Consider the following 17,632-nt stretch of genomic DNA (forward strand, 5'->3'; position numbering starts at 1 on the left):
AAAATTGTCTAGATCTGAAGATCAGCAGTCATTATGTAAACAATCAGAGGTCCCATCACTGTTAAAAAATAATTATCTTAATGGCCTATGCTTTAAAATAAAAAATGTGATTAAAGGTCAAATAAATAGTTGTACCTGTTTATAATTTGATTTTATAAGTACGAATAGTGTCCTTAGCAGAAGAATTCCATCTGAATATTGTGTGCTTCTTTAACCATCCCCTCACCTAAAAGATATGCTGGTAACTAGAGACATCAAGTCACTGTTTCCTCGGCTTGTTAATAAACAATAATTATTAAATATGTAGTTGTCCTATATCCAGCATTGTTTTATTTCTCTTTTAACTGGATATTTTGCTTTAATCTATGTGAATTTACTAAAATTACTTTTAAAAAATTATTATAATTCTTTTCCAATCATACTCTGAATTCATTCATTAGCCAGCCAGCCAACCAGCCAGTAACCAAGCATTTACAGGTTGCTACTATTTTCCTGGTGCTATTCAGTTGTTTCCAAACTTGAGTGTTCATATAGTCAACTAGGGTGTTTCATTAAAGTGTATATTTCTGACTCCCATATGTAGATATTCTAATCTTGGGCTAGAACCCAGGTACCTCAGTCCTACCAAGTACACCCAGGTGATGCTAATATAGAAATAACACTTTAATGCCACTAAAAGGAGACACCATGTTTGTTGGGCTAATAGTTAAGGAGAAGGAAGAAAACATGGGATAGATGGCTTACAACAAAATATCTAGCTGCAATATGTTTTATAGCATGTCTGGTTGGTTGTTTTTATTTTGTCCTTTCCTTGTTTATCAAGGAATCACAAACCTTTTTAAAAAATTAATGGAGCTATGGATCTTCTCTCCAGAGTACTTGAACAAGCACAACATTTTGCTTACACAGAGGTGCGATTAAGCTCCATACTCACAGTCCCTGGGTAAGAACCCTTGTAATCAGTCTATAGTTGGGCACTCAAGAAAAGTTCTCAATTGACTAGGGTTGAGGTTGAATGGGGTACATTGGAAGAGACTGAAAAAGCTGGGAAAGGCTTCCTAGAGGAATTCCTTGGAGATTTGTGAAATATGAGTAAGTGTTCGTGAGGAGCGTTTGTTCGTATGGAGGATGGTGGCAAAGCAGGAAGGTCTTCACATTCCAGCCAGAAGGAATAATGTGACCAAAGACCCAGAAGTGAGAGAGAGACTGCCTTAGAGAATAGCACGCATCTTGTTATGCAGGGGTTCACTGTGCCGCAGGAAGCGGAGGGCTTTTTCCATGATAAGGAGTTTAGACTGTCGTACACTACTGGTGGAGAGAAATAAGCACACTGAGGATTTGGTCAACAGAAGAATCTGCTTATGCATGCTGGGGCTTTATTTATGGAACTTATAGCAACGCATTGTCCAAGTATAACAAAAGAAAGTATTTCCTCTCTGCAAAAAAAAAAACCTCAGGCAATGTCTCTCAATGGTTTTCAACATTCTACTCACCGTTTCCTCTCTGTCTTCCCCTCAGGGATGCTGCAAAGAAAGTTTCTTGCTGCTCTTTAAACAGAAATAAAACAGAGAACAAACCTTCCTCCCTTGAACTTGTTTATACTAAAAAAATCACCAATTTCAATCACAACTTTTACAAGGTCTTGACTTAGTTTTTGGTAAAAGAGCAACCCTATAAACTCTCTGAGATGGCCATTGGCCTGGTCTTTTAGGCACCAGAGGAGGGTCCGGTCCGTGAGCCGCTCACTTGGAACTGATTGTCAGCCACACGTGTCGCCAAGGGAATTGAAATGCATTTAAGGGACTGTTTGTATTTTTTTACAGGGGTCTTAGTGCCACATAATTCATTTTGGCACTAACTTTTTATTCTTAGAAAAGGAGAGGAATACTGAAAGAACTTTATTTTACTTAGAACTAAAAACAGAGAATCACTACAGTGTATTTCTGAACTTTGGGAAATATGGTTTTATTGTCAAAGATTTCATGAAAATAGGTTAGTTTTTTTTATGGGTTTATTTTTTAATTTACGGAATAGAGTGTACTCTCTCATCACTATGCAAATGGGAACTCAGAGATAACAATATGCGAGTTCTGTATTTTCTTTGGAGGAAGAATTTATCATGAGTTTTGAACATACGCAATCTTCATGTCATTGGGAAACACTGAGAACTTTGTTTTACTGGGGTTTTGAAATAGGAGTCATTGTTTCCAGTGTCAAGAGTTTAAGAAGAACTGGGTGGTTGATAAACTAATTTTTATCAAAGTTCTACATTGTATTAATATTTTTAAGTCAAAAGAGAGATCTTCAGAACTTAAATAGATGAAAAATTAGTGTAGAATGTATGCATGTATAATGAAAGCTAATGTATAAAATAATAATAATAGAATCAGAGAAAAAAAGAAACTGGATTTTCTGAAATTTCTTTTTCCCCCTCTGTAATTCTGGAAATGTATCTTTCTTAATAGAAGCATAGATTTCCATGGCTCTCACTATCTCCAGCATTTTTTTTCACACTAGCACAACTTCCACCAAACATGTACAAAGATATATAACATATCTAACTCAGGGCATCTGAGGCTTAAAAGCAAATAAGATAATGCACCCCTTCTTAGCATAATGGTTAGGTTAATATACACAAATTCTGGTCATTCCCCAATGATCCAGTTTCATCTGAGAACAACTGACACCAATTAAGGAAGATGGAATGTGATAAAGAAAGATTTTAATAAATAAAGGTACAGGTCTACATGGGGAATCTGCTCAGAGATTTTTCTCGGCATCAAATAGGGGTAAAAAAAAGTGGGGGGGGACACACGATGGGTTCAGTCAGTAATGCACCCTATTGAATGGCAAGAAAAGCTTGCATTCTCAAAAGATTGGAATTTTAACTTATTAAAGAATAAACGTTTGAATTAAAGGATCAATATTCAGGCATTTGGGTTCAAAATAAAGTAGACCTTAATCTAAATAGTCAGCAAAGCAGTTCTTTAGTTTCTTGTTCTTTGTACTTGTCATTTACTTGCTCTATATAAGACAAAAAACTTTCAAAGGAAATGGGGCCTTTTGAATTTGAGAAAAATTGGTCCTTTTCATATTTAACTTGTCCAGTTTATTGCCTACATGCATGTCTTAGTTACCTGTGTCTTTCTCATTATTTTTATCACTCTCAGTATGCTTGCATATGTCTACCAATGTCGTATATATTGATACTGGTTTAATATATATTGTCATTCATCTAACTCATGTTTACTGAGATGTGGTGTATTTTATGGTTATTGGTTAGGAAACTAGTTTCTTTAAGTTTTCATTAATATTCATCAAGTATTTACATGTGACAGTCTTTTTAAGGACTTCATATGTATTACCTAATTTAATCTTCCCAATAATGACAGAAAGACATTACTCTTATTAGAGCCATTTTACAGATGAGGAAACTGAGGATCCGGAAGGATCAGAGCTAGGTTTCAAACCCAGAAACTTCAGCTCCAAACTCTGTTCTGTTATACCTCCTCTCCAGGCACAAGTGAGCTCCTCAGGGACTAGTGTTTCTCTCAAAACACATTCTTCAGAAGCTAGTTTTTATTTATTTGTTTGTTTGTTTATTTATTTATTTATTTATTTGGGAGTGGGGAGAGGAAGGAAACAAAGAAGAATTTGGGGTAATGACTTTTTGCAGTTGTTCCCTTCATTCATTCTTATTTTGTACCCAACCACCTAAATCTACTGATCTTTACATATTTTTTAAAGTTTTCATAAATCTCATATCCTCAATTCTTGATTAGTCAAATTGTACATTAATAGGATCTTCCTACTTATACCCTGTTTTTAAGCTTCTTTTAAACTTTTTCTTCTACTTACAGATTTTGGTCTATGAGTATAGATCATTGTTATCTAATTATCTATCATAGGCATTTATTCATTCATTTTTTCATAGGTACACTGACTACAGAGTAACAGGCTATATATCTACAACATGTGAAAAACAGTGTTGCACATAATGACACAGACTTAATAGAGCCTCCTCCAACAGAGATCACGGTCCTAAGATTCAACATTGGACAATAAATCCTCTCTCCTCTAACAAAGAAGATAAAACTTTTGAAACATTTTTTTTAATGAATGCCCAGGTTCCAGGTGGAATAATGCGATAGAATGGACACATTTATAGATGGAGGTCCCTTTGTAGAACTGTATGGTCTCATTTCTCATATGAACTCTCTAGGATTTACTTTAATGGGTTATTCCATGAGCTATTTCCTCACATGTCTGTTGGCAGCCACAAACGAATTCCATCCTCATTATGGCAGTACCCCAATATGGTTTGAGCAGAGCATTAAGTCATTAATATTTCAAATCAGAAAAAATTGCTCATGGGACTAGAAATGTACAACACGATTAGAGTTAAAATGTTACTATGTATAAACCATCTTTGAGATGAAGAAAACTTAAATTCTAAGCAATTTGAACTCTTAGTTCATAACTGACTCAGTAAATATTTATTGAATGCCTGTTATGTATATAGTATATGTAGTTCACAGAGATAGCTAAGACATGAATGAATACATGCCTTTTTCCTACAATACTAATTATTTGTATACCACTCAACGTCTTCATAATGCCAAACAAATGCTAATATTTTCTCTAAATATAGATGGGCAAGAGAGGTATTATCTTTATTTTTACCAAAAGATGACCTATATCATTTAAATTAGTTCAGAAAGACATGCTGTAACACCCATCATTGCTAATGGTGCCCAGCTTTGTCAGTAGGGCAGCGCAGGGCAGGGGTGGGTAGGTAAAGCAGAGACTGCCCTGGAGCAGCAACCAAAAGACAGCAGTCTTGGGAAACTCCGTCAGATTGAGTCATTACCACCAGGCTCTGAAAGAGAACCATGGGGGTCATTTTGCATTTTCTTCAAGTGATTGTTAGAAAGACAAACGAGTTCCATATGGTGGCAGGGAGAGAGCTCAGAGCCAAAATAAAATCTGCTCAGCTTGTCAGTATGTAAGACCTTAAAGTTCACATATCTGAGAGTCTGTCTACTGTTTAAAGGCCAAACTTCAATTTGTCATACATACAACTCCCACTGCCTTGGATAATGAAAGGGACTCTTGCCCCCCACCACCCCCCACCCCCCACAATACAGCGAAGAAATAAAAATGTGAGAAGTATGGCGGTCTCTTAAGCAGACAAAATTAGTGAGAATCTGGATGCAGGGGATTGGGCTGCCTATCTTAAAGAAAAGAAAGTTACAGAACTATAGAATTACTTAAATGGTATAGTTTAAAGTCTGTTCTTCCATAATAGAACTCACTATTGTCCTAAATTTACTAAGAAATAGGATTTAATCTTTTACTTATTGAAATTACATTTTAAATTTTATTTTTGTAATGTTTTGACCCCCTTCACCCATTTCTCCCACCTCTAACCCCCTTCTACCTCTGACAACCCCAATCTGTTCTCTGTGTCTATGAACTTGATTTTGTATTATTTCGTTTTAAGAGTCCACATATAAGAAAGATCATAGAATATTTGGCTTTTCCTGACTTATTTCACTAGTATAATACCTTCAAGGTTCATCCCCATATTGTTGCAAATGACAAGATTCCACTCTTTTGGGGGGCTGAATAATATTTAATTTTATATTTGTACCACATCTTTATCTGTTCATTCATTGGTGGGTACTTAGGTTGTTTCCATATGTTGACTTTTAAATAGTGCTGCAGTGAACATGGAGATGTGGCTAAAAGGAAGCCTTATGCACTGTTGGTGGGATAATAATTCTTTACTGTTATTGATCAAATCTTACTCAAATTTTTTCCCTTAATTGGGAAAAAATGGGTGTAAAAGGATAAACCATGATTTTACTTCGTGGCTGCCTTTTTGGTCACATCTAATCATACTCTTTGGAGTTTTGTTGTTATAGTTGTTACTTTGTTTTTATTTTCTGGCATCTTCCATACTTCTGTCCATAAGTCAAATACTTTGTTCTGGAATCACATTTGTTTTTATGTCCTACCATATCATCCTTTATGGGTGCCACATCTACGCTGGCTAAAGGCAAAAAATAAATGTCCAGGATTCCCATGGTGTTATTCTGGAGGAAGTATTCTTTGTAATGACTCACACTTCAAATTCCCTTTCACTAAAGTCAGATGCAAAGCTAACTTTGGCCTTTCTATATATTGACTTTTCTTTTGTGAAGTGAAGGTCCATTTGGAACACTTATTAGCAAAATAGAGAAAGCTATGGCTAATTAAATATGCATAAGGACTTCAGAAATGAGCCAGAACCACTATTGAAAGAACCACCTAAATATTCTGTTCCAGCCTCAATTTAAATGTTTCTTATCTAATTAAAAATACTTGGCATTACTGGAAAGCTGGCCCCTAGTTTGCCTGTATCAAATAACCTGATATGGTTGTTGGCTTTGGGTCAATAATTGCTATTCTATGCCAGCTAAATAGCTGCTCCGGAAGCCTGAGCCCCCTAACTGTGCAGAGGACCTGTCCTTGATGCATAGTTGCTCCCAGAATGTCTGTGGGATTCCACAGAAGAATAGTTGTCCTCATTTGAAAACTTCTTAAAATGACGTCAAGAAAAACTATTTTTATGATACTCCATCTCTACTTCCCAGTGCAAGAGAATAACTGTTCAGAGGGGGCTTGTTCCTTAGAGGAGCATAAGCAGCTCCTCTGGGACATGTTGAGGATATAGACATCAGGAGGATGAACACTGTTATATATAGATTACAAGTTCTACTCAGTCTTCAAAATATTGGTCTCTTCTATTTTTAAATCATAGCGGCCAAAACATAAACCAGTGTTTACATTGTACTATCTTAGGACTCTTCTCTGCTTCTGCTGCTTGTTTTAAAGATTCCTAATCTGGGCAGGACCTTAAGGAAATATTTCTACACCTTATTAGGCATTTTTCTCCAAATAATTTTATTTGAAAGATTTATCATAACTATGTTTTTATTTTTAATTTGTTCTCTGATATCAGTTGGCTTCACACACAATACAAAGCATTCAATAAAACTAATAGGAATTGAGACTGCTTTTTTTACTTTATTCTATCAATATAATATATTAAACATGTGTTCATATTCAGGAGTCTCCAAGATAATGAGAACAAAAAAATAATTGGAAAGATCAAGAAGGATATAGAACTGTGTGTGTGTGTGTGTCTGTGTGTTCTAATTATTTGCGTAGGATAGCAAGGAAGTGGGATCTTAACTACTTAGCTAAATGAGATGTAAAAGCTACCCCTCTGAAAACATGGGTCAGCTGTATTTTCAGTATTTGGATTATTTATACTTGAGTTGGCTTTTACTTGCTATCTTCAGCCTACTGAAAATTACTTACTTAGCACACCAGTCATTCATTTATACAGTGAACATTGAGCCCCTGCTCTGTATTAGCTACAGTTCTAGATTCTGCTGATTCAAAGATGAATAAGACACAGTTTATGCCTAAAAGAGTTCATAGCTTATTGTGGGAGAAGACAAGTAAAACCACAAGTGTATACACAATATGTGTTATCATAAAGTTATCTCTCTGGTGTCCTTTGAGGTTATACTTGAAACCTTAAAGGATGAATAAGACTTCAACAGCTATTCAGAGTTGGAATGGGTGTTCCAAGAAGAGGGGGCAGCACATATACTGTACAGAGAAATGAGAGAGTGTGTTGTCTTGAGGAAACAGGCATTTGGTAAGTCAGAAGCATGATGTCCATGTGCAGAAAAGAACAAGTCATGGGAGCTGTGTGAGGAGGGTGAGAATACGTGGAGAAGGTAGAGGAGGGATAGACCTTCAAAATCCTTGTAAACCACAATAAGTTTGGTTTGAACTTTGTCCTTCATGTGTTGGGAGAACACGGAGGCATTTTAACCAGAGTGGAGGTGTGGAGAAATGCATGAGCCACATGGACCATGCAGTTTAGAGAGCATGGGAAGGATCAAGATGAAAGGCTTTGAGACCAGTTGTAAGACTTCTGCAATAATACAGAGAAGAGCTGCCAGGACTAGAAGATTGACCTTCAAATCTTTTTTAAATGGATCTGGAAAATGTATTTTTTTTTATTCACAGACCCTTTCACAGATCATTGATGAGGTCTGTAGAGGTGAAGGTTAGGAAAAAACATTGTAGCTATTATTCTAATCCTAACATGTATACTTGCATACTCATTTAGAGATACATAAAGACACCCCTAAGCTTATGACAATTGATAATATTATGCAATAGCTTCTAAATGATACTGGAGAAGACTATATAATGGCATGGGAAAATGCTCATGAAATTATATATATGAAAACATGTTATAAAGAACATAAAGTTTGCTTTCATTTTCATTTGTATTTATACTTGAGGGGAAACTGATTTGAAGGGTACAAAACTGACATAAGTAATTACCTCTAAAGAGGTAGATGAGATGGAGCTGTAGACAAAAACTTTACACATATTATTTGAAATTTTTATAAGAATATGTTCAGATATTACATTTATATTTTAAAATAAACAATATTTTCTACTTTATTAAGGAATAGACTAAGTGTATATAAACCATAATATTAAGAGTAGTCATATTCAGAGAAGATTTGGGTTGATTTTTATTTTCTTATTTTTGTTTTTCTCTATGTCCTGAATTTGTAATTGTGTATTTATTTCTGTTGCCTTGATAGCACACGAAAAACCATTGTAAAATATGAGGCTTAGCCATTAACCCTCATGTGAAAGGATAAAAGTATAAACTATACCCAGCACAAAGCAGTCACTCAGTTAATATCAGCTGAACATTTGTGCTGACTTACCTGCAAAAGACACTGTAGAATATCATTGTGTCCTGGAAAGTCTGTCCCTAACAGTGAGCTTAAAGCTACTGCAGGGAAATGGTATTGACTCACCTTAAAAAGAAGAAGGGAAGTCATGACAAATCAGAGAGAATCCAACAATCAGAGTTGGAATTGGTATTTTTCCTACAAGAGCACCTGAGGGCTAAACTCATCCAGTCCCCGTGGGGCAGATGTCAGGCTAACAGTCACAGCTACTTCATTTTGGAATTTTTCACCGTCCTCTGATTCTGTGTTCACTGTATAACCTAGTTTCTAATTCTAATTTGGCTTTCTGTGTGAAATTCTCTCTAAGGAGACCAGGAGACTGGGCCCCCATGTGTTCTTGACTATAAATGGAGACCTGACAAAAGTCTCCCACAGTTGTGTGTGTGTGTGTGTGTGTGTGTGTGTCTTGGAGAGACTGAGAAAGTGATCAGACATCAAATTAAAACTCCAGATCAGCTCTAGAAGGTGCTGAATTCACCCAGGTAACATGCCCTAGGACTCCCACTGGTTGACACCTTACCTTTCCTTGGTGAACCCACCTCCACATAGGTTACCCAAAACCAAAGTGTGAGTCTGCCCTTAAAAACTGCTACACTTTTGTATCACCAGCGAGTTTTAGCCTGCCTCTCAGAATTTTAAAATGCAAGCTTGCATGTGATAATTCAGCCTTAGAAGCGCTCCCTTCAGCCTACTGTTAACTACAAGTTCTAGTAATCATCGAAACCAAGAAAACTTGACTAGGGTTTAATTATTGTATATTTTGCTCTGGCTCAAAAAACAAAATCTCTGTAGGACATTTGTAAAATCCTTTGGCACAAACATACAATAGTATTGTCGTTTGCTAAAAATAATATCAAATCTCACAAAACAATGATGGGATATACGTATATACATATAATACTTAGGTGCAAACACAAGTTAAAACATATATACATATGGATCCAAATAGTAATTGATCCTCAATATTTCTGTTCAATGATGATGTAAAATTTTGTCTAGAACTGCCCTGGGTCCAGGTAGTGTTTCACTCAAATGGAGGTATTGTTCACTCACTAGCTGTACTGTGGGTGGGTAGGATTCATAAATATGACTCTGGGACAGAAGTGGTCACATGCAGGGGTTTGTAGAGACTATTGCTGGTGACTTTGATAAGGTCAGAGGAGCAGTGTTAGGTAGAGTTAGGTAGAGGGGTAAAGTCTCGACCAGAGAAGACCTTAAGTATCAAATTGAAGTTAATGGCAACACTCACTTAGAGACTCGGAGCCCTAAGGAGCCACTGAAGTATTCGTTTGTTCGAGTGCCCAGCTGGATATGAAAGAATGTGTAGTATCAATAGGAAATGAGCAGACATCAACTACATTAGATAACTAGTGTGATTTGTACACTAGCTTTTTAATTCTAGACCAATATGCTTCGAAAGGTTATCCTTTAGCAGTTTGTGAAGAGTAATCTGACATGCTGGTTGAGAAGTTTCTAGCCCAAATAGAAAGGCCTTTTTTTAAAAAAAAAAAAAATTTCTTTATTGATTAAGGTATTACATGTGCCCTTATCCCTCTATTACCCCCTAACTCATGCCCTCACCCCCCTGTTGTCTGCGTCCATTGGTTAGGCCTATATGCTAGCACATAAGTCCTTTGGTTGATCTCTCCCCCTTACCCCCAACCCTCCCCTACCTTCCCTCTGAGGTTTGACGGTCTGATTGATGCTTCTCTGTCTCTGGATCTGTTTTTGTTCATCAGTTTATGTTGTTCATTATATTCCATAAATGAGTGATATCATGTGATATTTAGCTTTCTCTGACTGGCTTATTTCACTTAGCATAATGCTCTCCAGTTCCATCCATGCTGTTGCAAATGGTAAGAACTCCTTCTTTTTTACTGCAGCATGGTATTTCACAAATCCCTTGTTCCAGGTACAGCCGCTGGAGAGCTCCTGGTCTGGGTTCATGTTGATTTTTTTTGTTTGTTTGTTTTAAAATGGGAGTCGTTTTATTATTTAAATCACAAAATTAATACACTAGTTTTAAAGATTCAGATATTACAGAAGGTTAATGAAGAAAGTGAAAAGTTACCTGAATCAGACTATCAAACTTCTCTAAACATTTTAAGTATATCCTTCCAGACGTTCTCTCTCCCTCATTCCCTCCATATCTCTCTCTCTTTCTCTCTCTCTCTCTCTCTCTCTCTCTCTCTCTCTCTCTCTCTTTCACATAAATGGAACATACTGCTTTGTAACCTATCTTTCCACTTATTATATCTTGACTAGGTTTCCATGCCTTCCAGTGCATATCTTTTTTTTTAGGTGACCTATATTATATTACTAGAGGCCCGGTGCATAAGATTTGTGCACTGGGGGGGAGGGGCGTTCCTCAGCCCGGCCTCCTGCACCCTCTCACAGTCCGGGACCCCTCGCTCCTTATCGCCCGCCTACTTGCTGCTCCTTAGCACTGCCATGGAGGTGGGAGAGGCTCCCACCACCACAGCTGGGCTCACCATTCATGAGCCCGGTTTCTGGCTGAACGGTGCTCCCCCTGTGGGAGTGCACTGCCCACCAGGGGGCAGCTCCTGCATTGAGCATCTGCCCCTGGTGGTCATTGCACATCATAGCAACTAGTCGTTCTGCTGTTTGGTCAATTTGCATATAAGGCTTTCATTATATAGGATAAGGGTGATCAGTAGCCTGTTTAGCTACTTCTCTATTGTAGGATTTTGATTATCCTTGTTTCTTCATTATTGTTAACAACTACCATATCATATACAAAACACACCTTTCCATCTCTATCCTTTACCCCAGTGATTTTCAACCCCTGTGCCACAAGATATTTTTTTATTGTTGGCAGTATTATAGATGTAAGAAATAGAGAATAAGGTAGGGCTATTGAAGAATGCTGTATTTGAAGTTAAACAGTTGGGATTTTGAACTTAATTTTAGGGAAACTACTGGAATGCAAGCCCCTCCGGTCATGGTTGTTTTGTCTTTTTGTTTGCTGCTATATCTGAAATACTTAGAACAATTTCTGGAATATAGTATGTTCTCAACAAACATTTATCCAGGGAATGCATAATGAATAAGAGTTTGGATTTGAAAAGCATGGCTAAATTCCAGCTTACTTAGCATTTCTAAGCCTTGCTATGAAAAATGGAAATATTGATGCCCATAACACAAATTCAATGTCACAATTAAATTTAATAACAGCTGCAAAGCATTTCACAGAGAGGTTGGCACAGAGCAAGTCCTTAGTCAATGAGAATTGTTATTCTTGTCGCTATTAATAATAATATTTAGCACATCACCAGTTTTTAAATTAACACAGTGAGTAATATGCTATAGTGGTACTCTAAAGGCATTTTTTGTTTAGAGATTAATACTCACAATAATAAAATAAACCCATTTTCTGCTGTCAATCCTGCATTATTAGAGAACCATATGAGTTTGAAAATGCATAGTAAAATAAACAGCAAGCACACAAGCCATAGCGTCTTGGTGTAATTTTGGAGTCCTCCCTTCTTCCCTCCTCCTTCCCTCCATCTCTCCCCCCCCCCTTTTTTAGGTTTCAGAGAGCTTGGGTCTTATAGCAGCTTGTTGGAAGGGCTGAGTTCAAAGAAGGGAGAAAACGCTAACCAGGCCTCGCCAGCAGGAGTGGGGACTCTGAGAGCAGTGCCTCTGCTGCAATGGCAATGACCCCGGCATGTGGGACCCGGGCTGCAGGGCATTCTCATCACCTGCAATGCCAATGAGGGGCAAGTGCGGGGAGGAAGCATACACCTGCTTAATGAATATGGCAACGGCTTGTATGGGCCTGAAAAGTTTACAGACAGAGATCAGCAGCCCTCTGGAGTGAGGAGAAGATGGTGACGTGGTGGCTGTCCTGAAGAAAGCAGTTGGTTACATGAAGGCATCTACAGAGATGAAGCTAAGAAGACTGCAGTGGGTGGAGAGTGGAGCGAACAGCGTAGTCTCCATCAGGACACTGGGGATAGAATCTGGGAAATTGGTGCATCATATTCTCCAGAGGAAGGAGATCCAGATTATTCTTTCAGCGTTACCCATCTCAGGCACATGCAAGGTTTCTGAGAAGATATGACAAATGTCTTTTAAAATATATATTTATTTTTAATTGATTTCAGAGAGGAAGGGAAAGGGAGAGAAACATCGGTGATGAGAGAGAATCATTGATCAGCTGTCTCCTGCACGACCCACACTGGGGATCAAGCCCACAACCCCAGCATGTGCCCTGACCAGGAATGGAACCATGACCTCCTGGCTTATAGGTTGATGCTCAACCACTGAGCCATGCCAGCTGGATGAAAGGTATCTTTTTAGGAACCCTGGTTTAAAGCTCCAAATAAAGGTCCATTTCACATTGTATATAAATCTTGAAATAACAGTCACATGGATAGAGAAAGAGTTATCAAAAGATTGGCAGGAATCCTAGGAAACCTCAATTCAGAAAACAAAGTGGATTTTACCAATCCACAGAACACCGTGGTAGTAGAAATCGTTAACACTGTCTGTTGCCTGCGTGTTGTGAAAGATTACACGTTGTTCAGAAAATATAATCTTCAGGACATGGTGAGAGCACTAAGGACCTGGCACAGCTTACCCCAAAGTGGGCAGCACAAGCAGGAAATGAGAAAGGTGCTAAATTGGAATCTGGTGACAGATCAAATCAAAATGACCCAGCAGAAGGAAAAAAATGGCCAGCAGGTGGTACCAGAGAGTAGTGAGGAGCTGGGGTAGACAAACCAGGATCTGAGACCCAGGTAGGTGGTGAGAGAGGAGCTAAATCTGAACTTGCCAATCAAGTCACAAAGGATTTGAGTCAAATGTAAATGACCTTTCATAGGGGAAAAAAAAAAATCATTTGTGCTGGAAGTGAGTACAAGAAAATACTGGGCAGATTTTGCCGAATGCTGTGAAGATGAAGAATGGCTACAGGAACAAGTCTACTTATCATTTTTTATTGTGTGAACAAAGGAACAAGTTTCTGCAAGGTCCTGGAGAAAGTGTTGTTTTGTTTTTTTTCCTTGAAAGTGACAAGATTCTTAGATTTTTTTAAAAATGGACTCTGAAGGGAGTAGCCAAAGAACATTATGCATAACCCATGGACAGAGACAACTTTGTGGTGATGGCGAGAGGGAAGGGCAGAGGGTGGGTGGAGGTGGGAAAAGGTGAGGGAGGGGGAAGGGGGATATCTGTGATAGTGTCAGCAATAAAGTAAAAAAAAAAAAAAAAAGGATGGAGTCTAACAGTCATGCTGCCAAAGGAACTCTTGCAATGTTTATACAGCCACTGGGGCTTGAGCATTAAGAGAGACAGTCACAACTCTCAAGCCTTAACTAAAACTCTCCTTGAAGAAGTGCAAAACCAAATTAAACAGCATTTCCCTCCGTGTGAATGGCTGGGAGAGAAATGCTTTCTCTAAATCTTCAGCCTGAGATTTTGTCTGAGAGAAGAGACAGAACCCAGGGAGTCCCAGTCTGACAGGTCTGGCTTTCCGGGAAGTAATGGTATCCTTCAACTGAGTGCTCACAGCTCATGTACCAGGAGGGGTCCCTTGATTTGAAAGTTTTCTCAAGGGTTCCTCCAGGGCAAGAGTACTGCAAAAAGCCAGAAGAGACAGACACCAAAGAGAGTTACAAAACAAAATGTCCAGATTATAACATTAAGGGGCTGTGAAATTAGCTTTAGGCGAGGCGTTTATTCTTAAATTATAAAACGTTTGGAAGTATTGTAAATATTAAGTCTTCCTGCACCAAAGGCTATGTTTGCTTAAAGACTAGTGAGCATGGGAATCTATTTTTTAATCCTCCATGAGGGATCCTGCTTGGCAAACCTGACTGGAAGGGTTTCAAAGAGAATAGACAGGGCCGTGCTAATGCAGATGAGCGGGAACTTCCTCCTACACCTTTACATATTTAGAATGTTACCTCTTAATAGGTTGAAGTCATATTGAAAGGATGATAAGAGCATTGTAAGTATCATTTGGGGAAACACGGAGGGTAGAATTTTGGCGCCTTCATTAGACTTGCTCCAAGACAAAAATTACTTTTATTTCAATAGTGCAAGACTGGGATTCTGGGAGTAAAATTGGCCTGTGCTCCCAGAACACACAACTCTGTGGAACTGGGTTCCTTTTACTTTGTGAAAGAAAGCTGCTCCTCTACAGAGTTTGGTTGAGTAGTTTATTTTGAACTCCTTTTGCATTTGTTTGTATCTGGTACGAGCTGAGTGGGACCAGAGCTGTCCTTCCCCAGCTCTCACGCACTAGAAGATCCTGTGGAATCTGAATTCACTCAGTGAAAGATTTGTTTTCAGGTTTACCAGCTGTTTATTTTCACGGACATTTGAACATGTTATTTTATAAATGATGAGATTCCAGGGTTAGAACTGGGTGCTTTTTTTTTCTTTTAATTTTAAAAAATTATGGCGGTTTTTAAAAGTCCATCTCAGCGCAGTGGAGTAAACTTGTTTTACTCTGTGCAGGAGAGTGTTAAACCTGGTGTTTTAAAACATGTTTCTCTAAGGTTAACCATGATGTCTAAATGTTATTTTTACTTGTATTTTGCTTTTGGTACTGCCAAATATTGAGCTTGGTTTTTATGGTTCCTAATGTTTTCTGGAAAAAAAATAAATTTGTTCCCTAAAAGAAAAGAGGGGAAAAAAATAATGAAAAAGGCATACATTCAACAAACCAGTCCTCTGGGTTTTCTTATTTTGTTAAATGGCTTATCTTTCTTTTTATTTCTTTCTCCCCCCCCCTTTTTTTTAAAACTTCAGGTTGTATTTGAAGGGTCACAGTGGGACAGCAGGACAGCAGAGCAGCCTGGTCATACATGGCGCTGATTTCAGCACTAAAGATGCCGATAATGACAACTGTCTGTGCAAATGCGCCCTCATGCTCACAGGAGGTAAGTCCTATGGGTCCATTCTCTGCGTTATGTTTTAGTGGTTTGCGGCTTGAGGTTTCTTATCTATGAGAAAGGACTATGATCTTCTGGTCGGGAAACTTAAGAGCAAGTCCCCAGAGATCATTTGTTCTGCCCACTAATTTCCCATGTGTCCTTCTGCAAGATATGCCAGCACATTTAGGCATTTGCCTCCTCCCCGCATACCTAAGAGGGGGCGTGCTAAGCTTCATCCTGAATAAATTCTTTAGCCTCTTAAAGTCCCAGTTACTCTACCTACTCAATAATCATACTGATGCCCATAGTGGAATAAACAATAATTTGATAATGCAGCATAATGGGGTAAGGGGTGGGCGGGGGGAGGGGGGAATCTTACAAAATGTTTTGCAACTGCATAGGAGAGTTCATTGACAATTCTGTTGAAATGGAATAAGAAGAATAAAGAGGTATAGTTAAATCTAAAGTCATAAAGTTAAGAACAGCTATACAGGACTTTGCATTATATGCTATTGTCCTCTGCAAGACATTGGAGCTGGTGTAAGAGAGACCATTAAATAAGATTGTATCTCTGGGTAAGAAAGTTAATCCTTTTTTCACCTTCCTTTCTAGTATTTTTCCAACTCTGATTGTGTAAAAGGAAAATTCTCAATTTGATGCTAGTGTATCTGTAACGATTCCTCTGCACTTTCTCAATAATTACCCTTCTTAGCAAAGAAAAAACTAAACTTTCTTCGCAGGCTCCTGGCCTTGACCAGGCAATGGCACCTACCTAGAATTAAATAAAGTGATTCTGTTTTAATTATATTGAGCTTCATAGCTACCTTTTATTATAGCAAGTGGTACTGATTTTCTAGTTAAAGGAATGATATAAACTTTGCACGTTAACAAGTATTCACAATATTTGATATTTAACAAATCATTGATTTAAAGAACACTATTTTTATTTTTATTAAGTATTAATAAAAGTTCTAAGCAGCTATGGCAAAAACTGCAAAGTTGATAGATGACTGACTGAAGTCTGAGAAGCACTAAGCTAACCCCCACTGGCAAATCATGAGGCTCCAGGATGTTACAGGCTCTGGCAGAGAAGGAGTTGGCACCAAACAAAATTGTAAAGGAAGCTTTTTGCCCAGTGTTTCTCCTCACAGGTTTAGTGTTATTCCCTCCTCTTAATGGAATAGCTAGCACTCCCACCTTCAACTGTTCTGATTCTCTCTCTTTCTTATTCTACAGCAAAACACCTTTTCATTCCAGTAAAAAAAAACAAAACTGTTTAAATCTAACATTTTTCTTCCCAAAATGTGATACTATTAGCATTGTTATTACATGCTATTTTATTTGTTGTACTGTCATACTTGAACTCCAAACTCAGAGACATAAGTAGGGAAAGGAACTCTAATCTCCACTTTGCACAGAAGGAAAACAAAAGTAAATTAATGCTCATCATTTCATCCTTAACATCTAGTGCAGTAGATTTTTGCACATGGGAACTCAATAAAAAATATGGTGCATAAATGAATGAATAACCATCTTGTAACCCTTAAATCGCTTTCAAACTTTGAAGCCAATGAAATGAATCATTAGGTTGACATTTTTCTCATCAATTAACAGAGCATAGAAGAGTATGGAGAGAAGGTTTTGGAGAAGCCTTTCTACCTTCATCCCACCCCCACCCCCCCGCCGCAATCTCCATTAATACTACAGCAAATGACATTCCATTGACCCCAACCACTCCATTTATATTAACATCTTTTCAGCATGAGACCAGCTCTAGTATTATCAATGCCAGCCCAGTATGACTCTGCCTCTATCATAACCTTCTTCTTAAGCTTGAAACATGCCATTTGGCATCACATTTAACCTCATCAAACAGTGAAAAGTCCT

The 17,632-nt window shown here is 38.0% G+C and overlaps 1 protein-coding gene and 1 pseudogene across 2 annotated transcripts in view; both read left to right on the top strand.

Moving 5' to 3' along the window:
* The window catches only part of ANGPT1 (angiopoietin 1), a 237,599-nt gene that overhangs the window by 208,746 nt on the left and 11,221 nt on the right, over window positions 1-17,632 (top strand). For both annotated transcript variants that reach the window (XM_006093322.3, XM_006093323.3), the window contains exon 8: window positions 15,621-15,751. In XM_006093322.3, coding sequence (XP_006093384.1) covers window positions 15,621-15,751 — 131 coding nt within the window. The remainder of the gene's footprint in view (window positions 1-15,620; window positions 15,752-17,632) is intronic.
* On the top strand, window positions 12,522-13,686 carry LOC102418365 (annotated as a pseudogene).

The sequence above is a fragment of the Myotis lucifugus genome, unplaced genomic scaffold (genome assembly GCF_000147115.1).
Source record: "Myotis lucifugus unplaced genomic scaffold, Myoluc2.0 scaffold_114, whole genome shotgun sequence".
Classification (NCBI taxonomy): Eukaryota; Metazoa; Chordata; class Mammalia; order Chiroptera; family Vespertilionidae; genus Myotis; species Myotis lucifugus.